A 19,981-nucleotide genomic window follows, 5' to 3' on the forward strand; every position below is an offset into this window, starting at 1 on the left:
GTAGAGAGCTGTAAGAGTGTCATCATCCCAGTCTAAACAGAAACAAAATACCCATAAGTGGGGATTATTGTAAGCGCTACAGACAAAGGTGGCTCTAAGAACATAAGTGTAAAATAGTATTACTTTATTACATATCAAAATAAAATTGCTAAAATAGATGGCTTGTACAAATATAAAGACAGCTCAAGAATGTAGCTGCCAAATCCTTGACCAAAAAGCAGTAATTAAATGAAACATCCAACATTCTACAAATGTAGAATACCTTTGTACCTGTTATATTGGCATCCCTGAAGAAGAATCCAAATCCCTACTTTCGAAAACGCATTAGATGCCTCATTTAATTACTGCTTTTTGGTCAAGGTTTTGGCAGCTACATTCTTGAGCTGTCTTTATATTTGTTAAATAAAATAATGTATCCGCGCTTAGGCCAAAGGGGAAATAAGGTGTGCAGCCTACCCTGCTAGGTCACCAATAGGGGACTAGAATGATAATAGTGCAAGTAAAAGGGTAAATAGTGCTACCTATATAATGAAAGGCAACAGACCCTGTTCACTTGTTAGGTATGTGCCTCTATAGTGAATAATAAAAGTGCATATACCAATAGTGCAAGCCTAATAAATTACCAATGTGCATATACCAGTGGTGCAAACCTCACTAGGTTGCCAATTAAATATGAACTTGATATAAATAAATATTTAAAAGTAATTGTAATGTTTAAAAGAATTTATATTTATACAAGCCATCTATTTTAGTAATTTTATTTTATTTTGATATGTAATAAAGTAATAATATTTTACACTTCTGTTCTTGGAGTCTCCTTTGTCTGTAGTGTCTACAATAGTCCCCACTTATTTTATAATTTGTTATGAACAAGAGCCTTATTTTCCCCTTCTTCTGTTTAAAAAAAAAGCACTGTTCTTAATGTTCTAAAACGTAGAAGAACTAATGTAAATGATCACAGCGTAAAATAACATCATAGCCTAAGGTGTAAGAATAGGTTCCACAGATTGCCTTGTCTCATTTGCCTCAGCTCATGGGGGCTTGCATTTCCTCCCTATAGATAAATATCTGTGATTAAAGACATGCGTGGAAACCAAAGGGGTGGAAGATCAGGTTATTCTGTCTATGGACCTGGAGTAAAAAAAGTTAGTGGTATTTGTGGATAGAGAATGCTCCACTATTTACACATGCTCAAAATATTTAAATGTGGTCTGAACCATGTGCCGTGTAAAGAATTCTAAATGACACTTCCTCGCAGTGCAGAGTGGCCACGATTGTGACAAGCAGAGTCTTATCCATACATTATACACCTGGAACAGGGAACCTCTACTGAAGAGTTGCAAGGGTTGGGAATATTTGATGTATCAGTTGTTATAGAGTGTTATAGAGGATGGGATTTTTTGTTAGGAGAAGACCCATATGTTGAGCTAGGTCCAAAATAGGTCTATTTAGTTTGGGGTGGACTAGGTGACCAGTAAAATTAAAGTATGTGGAGATACTTCATTGCAGTTCTGAGATGTCAATTGACCAAATGCCAAGAGTACAAAGGAAACTGATGTTTGAAAATATGAAAAGTTGTATAAAATCCTTTAGAAAAACTTGACTTTTACTATGACCACCAATCACCGTGGCACCATGGTACTCATTTTTTTTTAACCCACAGAAATGTGTCCCTACCATGAATGGTCCATTTGGTTGTGTTTGCCCCCTAATCCAAAGGTTAGCAGTCCTTCACTGATCTAGTTACATCACTAGGCATAGCTACTGACACTACATGATCTGAAGTGGTACAGTTAAATTGGGTTATCATATTTCTTTATAACAGCTGTATTTAAAGAACAGAAAACTTGACTTAGTTTTTTCTTTATTAGGTCAGGCTCACTTGTTAACCATTCAGCCAGATCTTAGCACAGCCACAATGACCTACCAAGGATCCTTATGCCTACGTCAAGATGGTGGGAATAAATTTCAGCTAACAAATGGACATCTTTTGCCACCTATGGGACCAGGTATACCAAGGGAGCATAGCCACACTTTGCCACGTCTCTCCACCCAGACCTATTTCCGCACTCTGCCTCGTGGATCCAACAATATGGCATATGGAACCTTCAACTTTCTAGGAGGGCGTCTAAAGATCCCAAATACAGGTATGTTCTAGACTAGTTGTTTTCCCCACCACTCTCAAAGCTGGCACAGAGAAAATCTTTCTACTAAGAATTCAGACTGGATGCCCTGCTATACTGGTTAGAAAGGAATCAGCAATGCAACACTGCCTCAAAAATGTGGTCTGCTTTTAAAAATGAGCGTTCTTTTGTGTGAATTATATCTCACATAGTTAATGTAAACTTGCTCTTTCTTTGTGTTTGGTATTTGGGATTCAACCTATCTTATTAAAACAAATCAAGAAAGCAAGTTACTGGAGTTGCCATGCCCTGATGCATATGACATTTCTACACAATGCACCCTTTGTGCATTTTAAGACTATTGCTTGGAATGGGATTTTCAATGCATTCAGATGGAAACCAACCAACTACATTCAGGTGCATGTTCTACAAGTAAACTCAACAGCAGGTACAGACATCTATGGCCATTACGAGGTGTGTCTACTAAATAACGAGACTGAATAAATAACTCACCTTTATTTATATGCATTACAAATGTAATGCTTGTCCCTTTCAATATATTCCCCCATTTGTACTAATACATTGCTGCAGTCTTGTTTTCTACTGGTCAATGGCATGGAGAAAATCAATTTCTGTCAGCTGTTTAAACACATCTGTGGTTTTCATCTTTACCGCATCAACTGACTCAAAATGTGTCCCTTTAAGCACTGGTTTAACTTTTGGGAATTCATCCTCACGTCCCTCGCTGAATCTTTTGTGCCACTCAAACACACGTGCATAAGACAGGCCGTCATTCCCATAAGCTATAGTAAGCATTTAAAAACTTCAAAATTTCAAATTGACACGTTGTTCAACTTTTAAAATTAGCATTTTGTTTCGGCACACTACAGAAAACACAACAAAACAAAATGGTGACTCACAATCAACTGAACGTCATAGAGTGTTGCTGCTTGTCATGCAGGTTCAAACATGTTCAAGGTCACCACGCATGCAGTTATAACTGGTTCTGACTGCTTTGTTTACTAGGTGGGATCACAGTCTCATTATTTAACCACTTCTCCCCGGCCTATAGCAAAATGATGGGCAGGCGGTGGTTCCCTTATCCTGACTGGACGTCATATATTCAGGATTAACAGGCGGCGCGCACACCCACGGCGATGCTCAGCGCGGTGAACTGTGGTGTGGCATGTCAGTCTGACACACCAATCTCTGTAAAGAGTCTCTTTACCATATGACCAGCTGTGTCCAATCACAGCTGATCATGGTGTAAATAGGAAGAGCCATGTATTGGCTTTTCCTCACTCGCGATCCGCTGCTCTCCTTACAAGGGAGGTCTGCGCTGATTGATTATCAGTGCAGCCCCCCCCCATGGATGCCCACCCAGGACCACCAGGAAGGCCACCAGGACCACCAGGAATGACCACCACTGATGACCACCAGGTATGCCACCCATGGCCACCAGGGATGCCAATCTGTGCCCAAAAATTATGCAAATCTGTGCCAAAAAATTATGCCAATCAGTTCACATCAGTGCCCCTTTACAGTGATGCCCATCAGTTCCACCCATTAGTGCCATTACCTACCAGTGCCCAGTGTCACCTATCAGTGCCCATCAGTGCCACCCATAAGTACCCATCAGTGCAGCCTTTCAGTGTCCACCAGTGTCACCTATCAGTGCCCATCACTGCCACCTATGAGTGTTCATCAGTGCCGCCTATGAATGCCCATCAGTGCCACCTATTAGTGCATATAACTTTTTTTTCAACTTTTTTTGTTTAACAGAAAATAAAAACTCCAGAGGTGATCAAATACCACTAAAAGAAAGCTTTATTTTTGAGAACAAAATAATAAAAAATGTAATTTGGGTACAGTGTTGCATGACCACGCAATTGTCATTTAAAAAGTGGCAGCGTTGAAAGCTGAAAATTGGCTTGAGCAGGAAGGGGGGAAAGTGCCTGGTATTGAAGTGATTAGTAGACACACCTCGTATAGTAATGAACTGATCTATATGCTGACCCTCTTACATTATGCACCAAAGCAACCAAACTCTGAGCCAGTAAGTGAAGATCGTTATGACATATGTTTAGGTCAGTGATGAAGGTAATGGGTTGAAATCAATGTACTTGGGAAGGACATTGAGAAGGATTGTCTTCACATACCTCCAGGACAGCAAAGACAAGCAGTGTCTGTAGTATTGTAGAGATTCAAAATGTTGCTATGTAGGAAATTTGGCAATTCGGTAAAGACTGGTATTTAGCAAAGATAATTAAATCATTACTAAATTTAGCTGTGGCCACTGTAATCTAAAAATATCGTGTTTTTACAATGTACAGAAGGAAACATTTGTGAATTTTGTTAATACATTTTAAACATTGCAAATGGTAAAAATTGCAGGAATGCCTGTATGTGCAAAGAGATAATGGACACTTATGACCACATTACCATGTTTCTACTGTATCTGAGGTCCATGTGTGCTGACCGACTTGCCCTCCATTGATTTAGGAAAATCAGAGCAATAATCCAGCATTACAGCACAGCACGATACCTACTTGTGGTGGCCATGTAGGTGACGTTTGGCAGGAAGTAGGAACCTGGAAATGCTTTGTTTTACCTCCAGTTATAGCACTTGCAGGTTTCACCATTAGACCTCTTTTTATGTGACGGTGGTCAGGAAAAATAGGGAGGGTGAATATCTCCAGCAGTGAAACAGACATCAATAAAAAAATAACTGAAAAAAGCCCTTCCACGCTATTCCGAAACGTAGAAAATATTTGGCTTTATATACAGTTCAATACGCGTTCAGTATTTTATCATTTGCTGAGAAATAGATATGAATATTTAAAGAGCATCACATTGTTTCATTTTCAATTATGTTATCTTTTAATTTACTAGTACACATGTGCTTTAAAGAGTTCTAAAGTGCATCATTTTTCATTATCTGTATTCATTGTCAAATACAGCATATGTGCAAAACTGTACATATGGCAATGCATTAGAGCTAGTCTGTCTATTTTACCTCAGGCCTTAGCCTGCTTATACCTCCAGATGCCATTCCTCGTGGAAAAATCTATGAAATCTACCTGACACTTCACAAACAGGAGGATATGAGGTAGGTCCCTAAAGATGTTTTAGAATTCATTTGTAACAGAAAAAAATGTTTACCATACTTTGGCTTAAGTTTTTGAAATCAAATCAAAAATAGAATCAGCTATGTTACTGTATCCAAATATAATCTCTTCTATCAAACATACCTCTTACATTGCCCCTGGCAGCATTCTGAATTTCTTCTATATTTCCCTAGGAAGTAGAGAAAATCCAGCTTTTCTTTTTCTTCTATGCAGATAGTTGAATGCTATTAATGCTTTAAAAAAAAAACTGAAATCAGCTTTAGGAAAGAACTCTGCTAAGCACTCTTTGCATCTAAGCGGACTACATTTTCCACAGGTACATTTCACATTGACTTTTGTACATCTACAGTATCTTACAAAAGTGAGTACACCCATCACATTTTTGTAAATATTTTATTCTATATTATCATGTTACAACATTGAATAAATTACACTTTGCTATAATGTAAAGTAGTGAGTGTACAACTTGTATAACAGTGTAAATTTGCTGTTCCCTCAAAACAACTCAACACACAGATATTAATGTCTAAACCGCTGGCAACAAAAGTGAGTACACCCCTAAGTGAAAATGTCCAAATTGGGCCCAATTAGGCATTTTCCCTCCCCGGTGTCATGTGACTCGTTAGGTCTCAGGTGTGAATGGGGAGCAGGTGTGTTAAATTTGGTGTTATCACTCTCACTCTCTCACACTGGTCACTGGAAGTTCAACATGTCAACTCATGGCAAAGAACTCTCTGAGTATCTGAGAAAAAGAGTTGTTGCTCTAAATAAAGATGGCCTGGGCTACAGAGAAGATTGCCAAGACCCTCAAACTGAGCTACAGCATTGTGGCCAAGACCATACAGCGGTTTACCAGGACAGGTTCCACTCAGAACAGGCCTCGCCATGGTCAACCAAAGAAGTTGAGTGCACGTGCTCAGCGTCATATCCAGAGGTTACCTTTGGGAAATAGACATATGATTGCTGCCAGCATTGCTGCAGAGGTTGAAGGGGTCGGGGGGTCAGCCTGTCAGTGCTCAGACCATACGCTGCATACTGCATCAAATTGGTCTGCATGGCTGTCATGTCAGAAGGAAGCCTCTTCTAAAGATGATGCACAAGAAAGCCTGCAAACAGTTTCCTGAAGACAAGCAGATTAAAGACATGGATTACTGGAACAATGTGCTGTGGTCTGATGAGACCAAGATAAACTTTTTTGGTTTAAATGGTGGCAAGCATGTGTGGCGGCAACCAGGTGAAGAGTACAAAGACAAGTGTGTCTTGCCTCCAGTCAAGCATGGTGGTGGGAGTGTCATGGTCTGGGGCTGCATGAGTGCTGCAGTCACTGGTAAGCTACAGTTCATTGAGCGAACCATAAATTTCAATATGTACTGTGACATACTGAAGCAGAGCATGATCCCCTCCCTTTGGAGACTGGGCCGCAGGGCAGTATTCCAACATGATAACGACCCCAAATACACCTCCAAGATGAGCACTGCCTTGCTAAAGAAGCTGAGGGTAAAGATGATGGACTGGCCAAGCATGTCTCCAGACCTAAACCCTATCGAGCATCTGTGGGGCACCCTCAAAGGGAAGGTGGAGGAAGTGCAAGGTCTCTAACATCCACCAGCTCCGTGATTTTGTCATGGAGGAGTGGAAGAGGGCACCAGTGGAAGCCTGTAAAGGTCTGGTGAACTCCATGCCCAAGAGGGGGAAGACAGTGCTGAAAAAAAATGGTGGCCACACAAAATATTGATACTTTGGGCCAATTTAGACATTTTCAGTTAGGGGCGTACTCACTTTTGTTGCCAGTAGTTTAGATATTAATGGCTGTGTGTTGAGTTATTTTGAGGGGACAGACAATTTACACTATTTACAAGCTGTACACTCACTACTTTACATTGTAGCAAAGTGTCATTTCTTCAGTGTTGTCACATGAAAAGATATAATAAAATATTTACAAAAATGTGAGGGGTGTACTCACTTTTGCGCGATACTGTACATTGACACAGATGTCCAAAGGTGCATTGTGACTCACACAAACTAAAGCACCTCTATTTAATGGGATGTTATAAGGCAATCAATGTGTAGACAAAATGCAATGTTAAAAAAAAACATCCTTTATTTGTTTTTTCTAAATATATTTTTAAAAGAGAGATACATTTATATAGTTCCACATATTATACATGTCATGGCTCAGTGCCTAAGTATGAACTTTGACTGCACATGATCTCATATAGCAAGCAGAATAAAAAAACGGTATCCCCCAGCTAAACGTTATTATACACCAACACCATATGCCACACATCTCATGGCTTTAGGAGCTGAGGAAATCCAACGCATTTCAACAAACTCAACGAATGTCTTCTTCAAGGATTGTATACTACTCTCTAACATAAACAGCCTTTCTTTTTTTTAAAAAAAAACATTGCACAAATCATGTATCTTTTTTTATATTGTATACCACAAGCAACTTACACAGTGTTTTTCTTTTGGTCAAAGTGCTTATCCATGAATGCCATTCATGGAGTCAACGCTGAAAACTTCCAACCACAGCACACAAGGAGCTGCCCCGCTAAACAGGGACATCACCTTTGTGGGGGAAACTAGAAGTTATATATACAACAATGCCCTTACCAAGGAAACTAGGGGCTTCAGAGTATACTTTTGAAAAATCATATTGGCAGAATTAATAAAGGAGATTTAGTTTACTTTAGTACTTCAGTTTAATTTGTGAGATTTTAACAAGGGATGATGGAAACCACACCCTCAGTCATATGAAATCCCCCTCTCCCCTTTTCTTCAAGGTGCATTGTGACTTTGTATCACGATAATGCCCACAGCTTAGAGCCATAGGTTTCACCTGTCTTTTAAAAGCATTTGCCACTTTGCCCATCCAGGGAAAAGTGTCAAAGTCTTTTGAAGGCGCACCCTCAATCTACTTATACTCACCATTACTGCTCTCCTCCACTGCTCTGTTCCTCGGTCAGAGCTGGGAGTCAAATCCTGTGTAAGCTTTACAGTGGTGTGAAAAAGTGTTTGCCCCCTTCCTCATTTCCTGTTCCTTTGCATGTTTGTCACACTTAAGTGTTTCGGAACATCAAACCAATTTAAACAATAGTCAAGGACAACACAAGTAAACACAAAATGCAATTTGTAAATGAAGGTGTTTATTATTAAAGGTGAAAAAAAATCCAAACCATCATGGCCCTGTGTGAAAAAGTGATTGCCCCCCTTGTTAAAACATACTATAACTGTGGTTGTCCACACATGAGTTCAATTTCTCTAGCCACACCCAGGCCTGATTATTGCCACACCTGTTCACAATCAAGGCATCACTTAAATAGGAGCTGCTTGACACAGTAAGGTCCACCAGAAGATCCTTAAAAGCTACACATCATGCCGAGACCCAAAGAAATTCAGGAACAATTGAGAAAGAAAGTAATTGAGATCTATCAGTCTGGAAAGGGTTATAAAGCCATTTCCAAAGCTTTGGGAATCCAGCGAACCACAGTGAGAGCCATTATCCACAAATGGCGAAGACATGGAACAGTGGTGAACCTTCCCAGGAGTGGCCGGCCGCCCAAAATTACCCCAAGAGCGCAGCGACGACTCATCCAAGAGGTCACAAAAGACCCCACAACAACGTCCAAGGAACTGCAGGCCTCACTTGCCTCAGTTAAGGTCAGCGTTCATGCCTCCACCATCAGGAGAAGACTGGGCAAAAATGGCCTGCATGGCAGAGTTCCAAGGAGAAAACCACTGCTGAGCAAAAATAACATCAAAGCTCGTCTCAATTTCTCCACAACACATCTTGATGATCCCCAAGACTTTTGGGACAACATTCTGTGGACCGATGAGACAAAAGTGGAACTCTTTGGAAGGTGTGTGTCCAAGTATATCTGGCGTAGAAGGAACACTGCATTTCATAAAAAGAACATTATACCAACAGTAAAATATGGTGGTGGTAGTGTGATGGTCTGGGGCTGTTTTGCTGCTTCAGGACCTGGAAGACTTGCCGTGATAAAAGGAACTATGAATTCTGCTGTCTACCAAGAGATCCTGAAGGAGAATGTCCGACCATCTGTTCGTGTACTCAAGCTGAAACGAACTTGGGTTCTGCAGCAGGACAATGATCCTAAACACACCAGCAAGTCCACCACCGAATGGCTGAAGAAAAACAAAATGAAGACTTTGGAGTGGCCTAGCCAAAGTCCTGACCTGAATCCTATTGAGATGTTGTGGTATGACCTTAAAAAGGCCGTTCATGCTCGAAAACCCTCTAATGTAACTGAATTAGGACAATTCTGCAAAGATGAGTGGGCCAAAATTCCTCCAGGACGCTGTAAAAGCCTCATTGCACGTTATCGCAAACGCTTGGTTGCAGTTGTTGCTGCTAACGTTGGCCCAACCAGTTATTAGGTTTAGGGGGCAATCACTTTTTCACACAGGGCCATGATGGTTTGGATTTTTTTTCACCTTTAATAATAAACACCTTCATTTACAAATTGCATTTTGTGTTTACTTGTGTTGTCCTTGACTATTGTTTAAATTGGTTTGATGTTCCGAAACACTTAAGTGTGACAAACATGCAAAGGAACAGGAAATGAGGAAGGGGGCAAACACTTTTTCACACCACTGTATGTTCAATGTCATTGGAGCTTACACAGGGTAATTAGGTCCTTCTTCTTATAACAGTGTTCAGGCTTGCCTATTGGCAAGTCAGACCTGATCAGTGCATCCTGGAGAGGTCAAAAGCATCATTAAACCCAGAAAAGCACTAGATGTATTGCTAGGTTTTAACGGGGCAACAAATCAATGGTGAGTATTAATGGGTTGGGGAATGGGCTTTTAAGATTCTTTGTCACTTTGCCCTGAATGGCAAGCACTCACCTCATCTGTTTAACTTCTCTGGGTCTTTCCTATAAGGATCCCCTTTTCATGTCTATCTACATGACCAGAATCCTTACTGCCAATTGGGAAGCTCTTTTTCAGATAACAGTCATAAATTGTTCACTTGTAAGTTAACATGTGTTGCTATCTGACTTCTAGTTCATTGTTGCAGCTCACTTATGTCCTCTCTCTGTGTCTCCACAGTGCACTATAGAGTCTTTAACGTAAATAACTTGGATAACTTCAAGCTTACACATGGCACCTGTTGCAGAACTAAAATTTAAATGTTCCTTATCTTTCTATTTAATTGTCCAGTGACTCCACATTATGTCACCTTAGAAGCATTAAGTCCCTACCTCATAGATGATGTTAGACCTCACAGAACATTTTGGGGAACACCTACCACTCATGAAGTGCTAGCAGACTTCTTCCAAGGCTGGTAGGGATTATTTGTTCAAGATAAGTGATAATATGGCTGGAGTAATATGCCTTGTCAGAGGAGAAACAGAACAGGAGCAAAAATTATGAAAGCTATCAGAGCACTCCACAACACTCTTTACAAAGCGTTACTTATATATTTTGCAAACTCTTAATTGGCTGGAAGACATGTGCTACATGTAGCAATCTCCTTCAAGAGACATCCACCAATCACTGGCAAGTCACAGAATGTTTTTAAAACTGTAGAGGCATTCTGGCTTTGCAAGGTCAAAAGAAGTTAAAGTTGAAGTCCAGAAATGATATATTTTGCATACTTACAATAGGCCGGCTTGGCTCATTTTAATTATGCAAACCTGATTTCCAGAGGGCCAACCGGGATGCTGTAAATCACTGTAGTAAGTAAGTAAAACTATAATTTCAGCGTTACCTTACTCATGGAATCCTATGCCTCTCACAGTCCCATCACACGCATAGAAGAATTTAAAGACTTTGGACTGTGGAGAACTGTACAGCCACTTCTCTTCAGCGTGTCCATGGTTGACAGTGGCAGAGAAGCGTACAGACATAGCATTGTTTCCACACAATACTGATTCACAATTATATACCAGGGTGGACACTAATTTGCATGTTAGTGGTCCTCAACTTTAGAAAACTGAGACAAAAATTGTTAGCAGGTGATATCAGGAGATCTAAGACATTCTTCTAATAGGGTTTGTATACGTATTTGTTTAGTCTGGAATTTTTTACAGGTTAAATAAGGCTGTGAAACAAGGAATTCGGTCAATGTAACATTTAATACCAATTACTTTCACTAATTTCAAACAAGTAAATTAATTTAATAACATACTTCAAAGAGATATGGTCATCTGTAATGCATATAGCCAGTTAGAAAATAGCTAATGCACATGAAGCCTAATATGCTGCAAGCTGATTTAACTGGTTGTCATAGTTACTCTACACCACTGCTTTTTGCACTAATGGATTTATTCAATAAAACAGTGCAAAGAGCAGTTATGATGTGAAATGTACATTAGCCCAGAGAAAGCAATTATCTTTTGCTTTCCTCAAGTCAGTTCAAGGAAAGGTGATTGCTCACTGGTGGCTATGACTTACTGCACTTTGCACATTGTTCTTTGCATGTTGAATACACCCAATATGAAAAAGTCCCCATAAAGAAAAATTGGATTTTAGTTTTATATGGTTTTCCTTTAAAGGCAAAAAAAAAACCATGTCTAATAAATCCAAAGAAAATTCCTTGCTCAATTTACTGACCAGTCTGCAACCAACCGAATTATCCTGTCTAACAGTATGCATTAAAAACAGGAGTTTAGTTTGCACACATTTGCAAATGTAAGCAAACTGAGGTGTCTGTTTATGAAGCAGTCAAAAAATTTCACTGCTTCATTCTCCGGCATTCTCAGAGGAGATCGTTCTCCTCTGGATGCCAGTTTATGAAGCTTTGTAGATCGCTTCTCCTATGGAGGAGTGAAGTGATCTACAAACGGTGGAGAACGGCCCTGATACTGGAATCCCATGAGACTTTACGAGATTACAGTACCAGAAATTCTCGGAAACACAGAGGTGTCAGTTTATTAAGCAGTGATAGTTTATCACTGCTAAAATACATGGACAGACGGCGTGGTTAATGCTAATAAAATAAATAGTTCCCCTACATAATATATTATATATATATATATATATATATACACACACACATATACACGCGTTTTATATATACGCACAATGCATGTGGGTATCTCGAAGGCTTTACACTAGGGGAAGGGGGTAGTTCTAGATTTGCTCAGAATCAAAGTAACATATTAGTTGGATATTTAATTTGCTTCTTGTATACCTGTTTAAGGGTCCCTTTACATATGGGCGATCCACCTGATGGACTCCGCTTTGCTCAGCGGGGGATTGATCTGACAGGCAGACCTATTAAAGCCTGTGTGAAAGGGACCTAAAGAGTAATTATGATGCAACTGACATTCCCAAACATTTGATAATACAGCAATGTGAAAACATCTAGTATGCCGTGGAAATTTCTGACTTTTTCAAGATATTTGAACCAGCAAACAATAGATCTATATTCAAAGTTCCTATTCAAAATTATCTTTATTCAGTGCCTGCAGATAAAGGTGATATCCTTGATTAAGAACACAGACAAAATCGCCTTTTTAATAATTTATTCAACCAAAAAATAAATAGGAGTTATGGCGTACTGTAGTAAAGGTAAGTACACCCATTGCATCAAAAGCTGGTATAGTCCCCTTTAGCATAAATGGCTTCTTAGCCCTTGTACACACGGTCGGACATTCTGACAACCAAATCCATTGGATTTTGCCAGACGGATATTGTCCGAAACTGTTGCATACACACGGTCGGACAAAGTTGTCGGAAAAAAAGGATTGTACATAACGTGATGACGTTATTTCGTTATGACGGGACTACGTTCAGGCTAGTAGCCAATAGCTTTGTTCTAGGAATTGGATCTGAGCATGCGTGGCACTTTGTCCGTCGGAGTAGGCTACACATGATCGGAGTATGTCCGATCAGAGCATTTTGTCGGAAAATTTTACGGACAAGTTGGAAAACTTGGTCCGTCGAATATTCCGACGGAAACAGTCCGATGGAGACCACACACAGTCGGATTATCCGACAAAACGGTCCGATAGGACACATTCCGTCGGAATCTCCGACCGTGTGTACAAGGGCTTACAGGCATTTTGTCCTCTCTGACATCGACTCTGTGAAATCTTTGACCACTTTTCCATGTAAAATTCCTTCAGGTGCAAGATGTTTGTGGGTTTCCTTGCATGAACTGCCCATGTTAAAATCCCTACACAAAATGCTAATGGCAATAGAATCAGGGCTTTGACTAGGGCAGTCCATAACCCTCTATTTCTTCAAAATAAGCCATTCCTTGGTGGATTTGCTAGTGTGCTTTTGAAAATTTTTGTGTTGAAGACTCATCTCTAGTTCAACTTCAACTTTTTGACATATAGTCTCACATTCTTAATAGCACACTTTGATACGATGCAGAATGTGTAGTTGACTCAATAACTGCAAGCTATCCATGCCCTGAAGAAACAAAGCAACCCTAAACCTTAACATTACCACCACCATCCTTCACAGTTATTATGATGTTCTTTTCCTGAAATACTGTTTCTAGTTTGATGTAACCATGTCTACTGATACTGTGACCAAACAACTCTATCTTTTATTGGTCTGTCTTACACACATTGTTCCAGAAGGCCCAGTGTTTACCTGATTACAGTCAAACTATAGTTTTCAAATTAAGATAAGATGGGTTACATCTGAATACTTCCCAAGGAGGCTCTAATCATTGGCACATAATCTGGACCACTGGACTCTGATTTCATGGATTTGAAGAGATGGTAAATGTAGGAGTGTACTTACTTTTTCTATATGACACATATAATATATTAATTTTCATTATTTAAATTAACAAAAATTATATCAATATTATGTGTCACTTGTGCGAGAATATCACCTTTCTCTGTAGTCAGTATTTTAAACTAAATTAAGATGTCATGTTAGCTTGTTCAAATATGTTGAAAAAGTCAAAAATTTTCATAGGGTGGCCTACTTTTTTCATATGACAATGTCCACCCAATGTACTCTACACAGCTCATAGTCAGGTTAGAGCAAAGAGCGGGTGTTGCCTGAAACCCAGCATCCCATGTGTTTGCTGGGATCAGGCTTCCAGTGTAGCAACCTAAACATCCCATCTTCCTAGTCAACTCCATAATGATGATTTCATACATAACACCGAAAGTTTTTATTGCATCCTTGGAGCTGCTTTCTTTCAATTTTGACAAGCTAAAAGCCAAATACAAGTTGAATATTTCCATGCATACCTGACCTCTGGAGCCAGGGGACTGTGTATATGGTAGGTATTTTACACCACAAAAGGTTGAAGCCTTAACATGCTATATTTCATGCCAATTTTAGATGCAAGCAGTGCTTAGTGGAGTTGTTTTTTCAGATACCGGAGAGATTGGGGTCAACTCTCTATTATGGACTAAAGCCTCATATACACATCGGATTTTCGTCCAGGAATTGTGTGATGACAGACTGTTTGCCTAAAATCCGACTGTTAGTACACTCCATCAGACAAATGTTGGATGGCAGGCTAGTCAGTTTTTGGCGGACAATGGTCTGTTGTCAGATTTTCGTCTTGTGTGTACACAAGCCCGTCACACAAAAGTCCAAAGTGCAAACACGCATGCTCGGAATCAATTCAACACAACATTAGCAGAAGGTGTCCAAAGGGTGATGCTCAAGAGCTGAAATTTTATGTAGTACGTCACTACGTTCGTGTTTGTTGGCCGACAATTGTGTACCGTTTGTATGTGTTCACGGCACACGCCCTCTGGTGATATGTCTGCGGAAAATCCGATCGTGTGTACGACTCTTAAGAATGTATCAGATTTGGGATATGCTAATCTATTTTAGTTTATTTTATTGTCCAAGGGTAGGTCAATCAGTCTACATGAATATTGATTTATTATATTCATATATTGTATATGATAGGGTCTCATAGGAAAAAAGCTTCCCCAAACTCCAACTAGAAGACAGTCACGCTGCTAACATTTGAACTATACTTTCAGCTAATCCCACAGTGCTTCAGTGTGTCGGAACTATATATAGATCAGGATGTCAGAACTATATAATTAATTAATTAATACAAACTTATTTACCAAATTCAATTGCTGCCTAAATAAATCATACCAAACAAATAAATCATACCAAAAGCTGTTGTATGACCTGCTTTGGGTATCACTTTTTCTTATACCAGATCATACCCTTGATCTGTGTGACCTTGAATGCGAAATGTCATAATTGTGAATGTAATGTGATGTGATGATGTGAAAATGTTGCGTACATGACAGTATTGTGTGAATAGTTTCATTTATTTCCATAGATCCAAGAGTTGCATGATCCACTGTCTTTATGCTAATTACAAGTGTGAACTAGATCCTATATTGTTAATTTTCCATCAAGTGTATGATTTAACTTACTAATATATGCTTCTGTCCGTACTTGCATCTCACATCTTCTACCTTTCCTTTCTAATTTTGAGGTTACCCCTAGCTGGCTGCCAGACACTTCTGGGTCCTATCGTCAGCTGTGGGCCCCCTGGAGTTGTGCTTACCCAACCTGTCATCATTTCAATGGACCACTGCCTGGAGCCCAGCCCTGAGAACTGGACTGTCCGTTTAAAGAAGCAGTCCTGCGAAGGCAGCTGGGAGGTAAGCCACACAGACAGCTGCAGAATCTAACCAGTGACAGTCTTATGAGGGATGCTGGCTGTGAGCATTCTGCAGATGACAGGTAGACAGCAAACCACACATGCATACAGCTTAATATGCTGTTCTACAGATAGAGATTACTTCACATAAGCAAAACATGCCATCTGCTGCCTACATGCACGCGTTATCGCTAGCTGGCTGATTGAGGGCTGCTGTTTGTCATTTCACAGGCAGAGGGCACTGTGCTCACAACAGTCTCAAACATTGATAAAAACAAGGAGTACTATTAATGTCATCAAACAAAAAATTGTTCCTGGCAAGAACTGACAAATCGTACAGCTGAAGTTGTTCTACATTTAATCATATAATAATTTTAAGTACAGAACAAGAGACGCCGTAAAAAAAAAAAACTATGTTGCAGACATTTTTTTTTTTTTTGTAATGTTATAGAGAAATGTAACCAATGTTGATATGCCACTGAGCTTATGTGCTAAGCACATTCATAATGTGTATGTTACTTGTACTCTTTTTATAGAATGCAAATGACACATGGCTAATGATGTGAAGTTATAAAAAAAAGCCTTTTTGCATTTACATGCTGTACCTATTTCATATAGTTTATTGTGAATATTATGATTATTGTTATTTTTTATTTCAGTCATACATTTACTTTATTTGCTTACTTTTATGAAAAGCAATGATTTTTGCAAGTGATTTTTATTTTATTTTTTTACAAACTGGCTTACTCTGAAATCCCAAAAGGGGAATTCCAATTTTAAAAAGAAATAGTCAATACCTTTTCAACTTGAAAATGTACTCTATTTAATTATGACGCAGTATGATAAAATCGTAATGTTGGGATTTATTCAGTAGTAGCATAGCATTTTTTAACCAATAGTAGTACATCACCTCCTCAAAGGGTTCTCTACCGACTTGTTGAGAACAAAAAGCTCCTAAAGGTGCATTCAAGACCGCGAATGCACCCTCTCTGCGAACAGCTGCTAGGACCCTAGTGGGGGGTTTCCTCAATTAGCTGCGAGTGGGCAGCCCCATTAAAAGCAATAGGAAACTACCAGCTCTCACAGCTAATTTTCACCCACTCGCATGTAAGCACATAAACAGCAATCATATGTGAGTTTGAATGAGATCGTTACTTGTAGATTATGAGTGGGTGTGATTAGCTGCAAGCTGTTTTCAATGGGATTGCCTACTCGCAGTTATCTCCACTGGGGTTCTCACTGATGATCTTGACAGGATGCATTTACCAGTGTGAATACACCCTAAAGGTGCTCACTGATATTAAACTGCCAATGCACATATTGATAGGTGTGAAGCACACAGGAGTGACCCTGATGCAATTTGTGGAAGATTTTGCCATACATACTTGAGGGGGTTGCAGAGGATTAAAGATATCAACCAAAGCAGCAGCTACCATGACCAGTGTAGTTCCAAGGTACCCAACTTGCCTCTTGCTGCTATACCACTTGTACTCCAACATCCTCATTTCTGACCCCTTCTAAAATGATGAGACCACACCTTAATTTTGTAGTATAAATGGCCATAGCAGCCTATTTATTATTCACACCATATAAATAACTCCAATATCAAATATATACCAAAATATCACATCCGTAACAACTTGTTTAACTCCAGTTTGTTGGTCTTTGATGGCACCCCCGAACACCAACACATATTCCACCAATACACTGCGGGACCTTTTTCCACACGATAGGCCTCCAGCAGATATTCAGCTCGGAGACAACACACTTCCCACAGTTCAACCATTACAGTATTCCATTACAGTATTCCAGCTAACTTTTCTCTGGAATACATCAGAGGGGCACATACTACCGATGAGCCTCCCACCCCATTCCACCACATATGTTTACTGCTACCGTCAAAAACCAACAGAACACCGCCAATCCACAGCTGCCATGCTCCTGAAAGAAAGAAAACATGTAAGCCAACAAACACAGACAACATATAGGGAGAGCAGGTGGGAAAAACTGCCTCCTCCTTTCTTTCTCCACAACTTTCTGTTCCCCAGCCCAGTCCCACTTCCTTCTTATATAGTACCACCCCCCCCCCCCCGGACTTTACTCACTGTCCCCTCCGCTCTTAGCTCTTCATATTAACCCATGCATTGTCTCCCCTAAACACACTGTTATTCCCAGCCCTGCACTACCGGGCATAACAGTGAACACTGAACAACAGACTCTTCTAGCTAAATATACAGTCAGTGCTGTCCCTTGTTCCTTTTTTTTTTAAGTTAACTAAAGTTAATCTTTGCTGTGATGTAGCAATATACAAATTAGCTGCAACTTGAGGACTTCCGTTGCCATTTTCTGAGAAAAAGCACTCCAATTGTAATAAAAATAAAAAATCTAAAGCCGCGTACACGCGACCGGACTTTTCGACTGACTTTCGGTGGAGGTCCAACGGACTTTCTGAACGAACGGACTTGGCCACACACGACCAGACTAAGTTCGTTCAAAAGTCCATTCATTTTGAACGTGATGACATAAGACGGGACTAAACAAGGAAGTTCAATAGCCAGTAGCCAATAGCTGCCCTTGCGTCGTATGTGGTCCCTCAGACTAGCACACAGAGCGGTTTACCCAATTTTTAGTCCATTGGATTTAAGTCCGTTGGATAGATTTGAAACATGTTTTATTTCTAGGTCCGTCTGACTTTTGGGGAAAAAAAGTCCACTGGAGCCCACATACGATCGAATTTCCCAATGGATTCCGGTCCGCCGGACCAAGTCTGCCGGAAAGTCAGATCGTGTGTACACGGCATTACACCCTTCCACACAATTGGTGCAAAATCTGAACACCCACCCTCCACCCATGAATGAAGTGTCCTGTCAAGCATTTGAACATTACCTTGGCTTTTGGCGCATCTGTCTCCTTCCATTACTAGCTGATTAAATTGCTTTGCTGAAAGCTGTGTAGTGCTCTGACCTGTGTCCGATGATGCAGGTAGCTGTATTCTGATTGGACCAGCTAATGAGGGGGGCACAAAAGCAAGGAAATATTTTATATATTTACTTAAGTCATGGTGGGTAGGGGCATATTTCAGAGTCGGTGCCCTCTAATGCCACGTACACACGAGTGGATTTTCTGTCAGAATAATCTTGGATGGTTTTTCCGATGGAATTCCGCTTAAGCTTGCCTTACATACAGACAGTCACACAAAAGCTCTCTGACCTTTCGACCATCAAGAACGCGGTGACGTACAACACTATGATGAGCCGACAAAATTAAGTTCAATGCTTCTGTAAGTCAAATTGTTTTCGAGCGCGTCGGAATTGTTACAGACAATCGGAATTTCTGATCAAAACCGAAAAATTGAGAACCCGCTCTCAATCTTTTGCTGGCGGAAATTTGGCAAGCAAAAGTCTGATGGAGCAAACACACAGTCGCATTTTCCGACCAAAAGCTCTCATCATTATTTTGCTGGCCGAATTTCCGATCATGTGTATGCGGCATAAGTATTGCTCCTGGCTCTTGTGACACATCACCTATCTTACCATAATATTCTGCAGCTCACAATTTTCAAACCAGTACAATAATAGATTTATAAGGAGGGTTGGAAGGTGGGAGGGGGTGAACATTTTGACATGTGTTTCTTATTCAAAGCAACCACTGCTTATGCATTTTTATTATATGCTTAGTTTGAATTGCCCAGGTTTTTGACAGGTAAATGTTTTTAATTATTTGCACATTTTGCACTTGATCTCCAAAATTACCCATAATGCAATCCTTTGTCCACCTAACAAAAAAATAATTATTGCACCAAAATATATTATGTTTTAGTTTTGTAACATATTTTTTTATGAGGGATGTGCTAATAAAATTGTTGTATATTAATTCAGGTCACTTAAGTTTTGTGCAATTTTGGTTAGAGGTCTTGTGGCAGCTTTGCCTTTGTATTGGCTGTGTAAAAAAATGAGTAGAAAAAAAAGAGAGCTGAATTACGGCAGTGGAAAAAGATCAGAAAATGGTGAACTGCTTGAATTACCCTCCAGAATTGTTGTACATTCCGTGATAGGAGATGAGCAGCTTTGTGTTGATTACTGTCACAGCACCTCAGACAACAATGATCTGTCTGTGTTTCTGCTGGGATTTATCGATTAAGTAAG

At 39.9% G+C, this 19,981-nt stretch overlaps 1 protein-coding gene across 2 annotated transcripts in view; it reads left to right on the forward strand.

The window, feature by feature from the left end:
- The window catches only part of UNC5A (unc-5 netrin receptor A), a 572,106-nt gene that overhangs the window by 440,473 nt on the left and 111,652 nt on the right, over positions 1 to 19,981 (forward strand). For both annotated transcript variants that reach the window (XM_077472471.1, XM_077472470.1), the window contains 3 exons: positions 1,872 to 2,147; positions 5,145 to 5,232; positions 15,669 to 15,837. In XM_077472471.1, the coding sequence (XP_077328597.1) occupies positions 1,872 to 2,147; positions 5,145 to 5,232; positions 15,669 to 15,837 (533 nt within the window). The remainder of the gene's footprint in view (positions 1 to 1,871; positions 2,148 to 5,144; positions 5,233 to 15,668; positions 15,838 to 19,981) is intronic.

This window comes from Lithobates pipiens, unplaced genomic scaffold (assembly GCF_037356315.1).
Source record: "Lithobates pipiens isolate NorthernLeopardFrog02 unplaced genomic scaffold, aLitPip1_a1.2 Scaffold_8, whole genome shotgun sequence".
Taxonomy (NCBI): domain Eukaryota; kingdom Metazoa; phylum Chordata; class Amphibia; order Anura; family Ranidae; genus Lithobates; species Lithobates pipiens.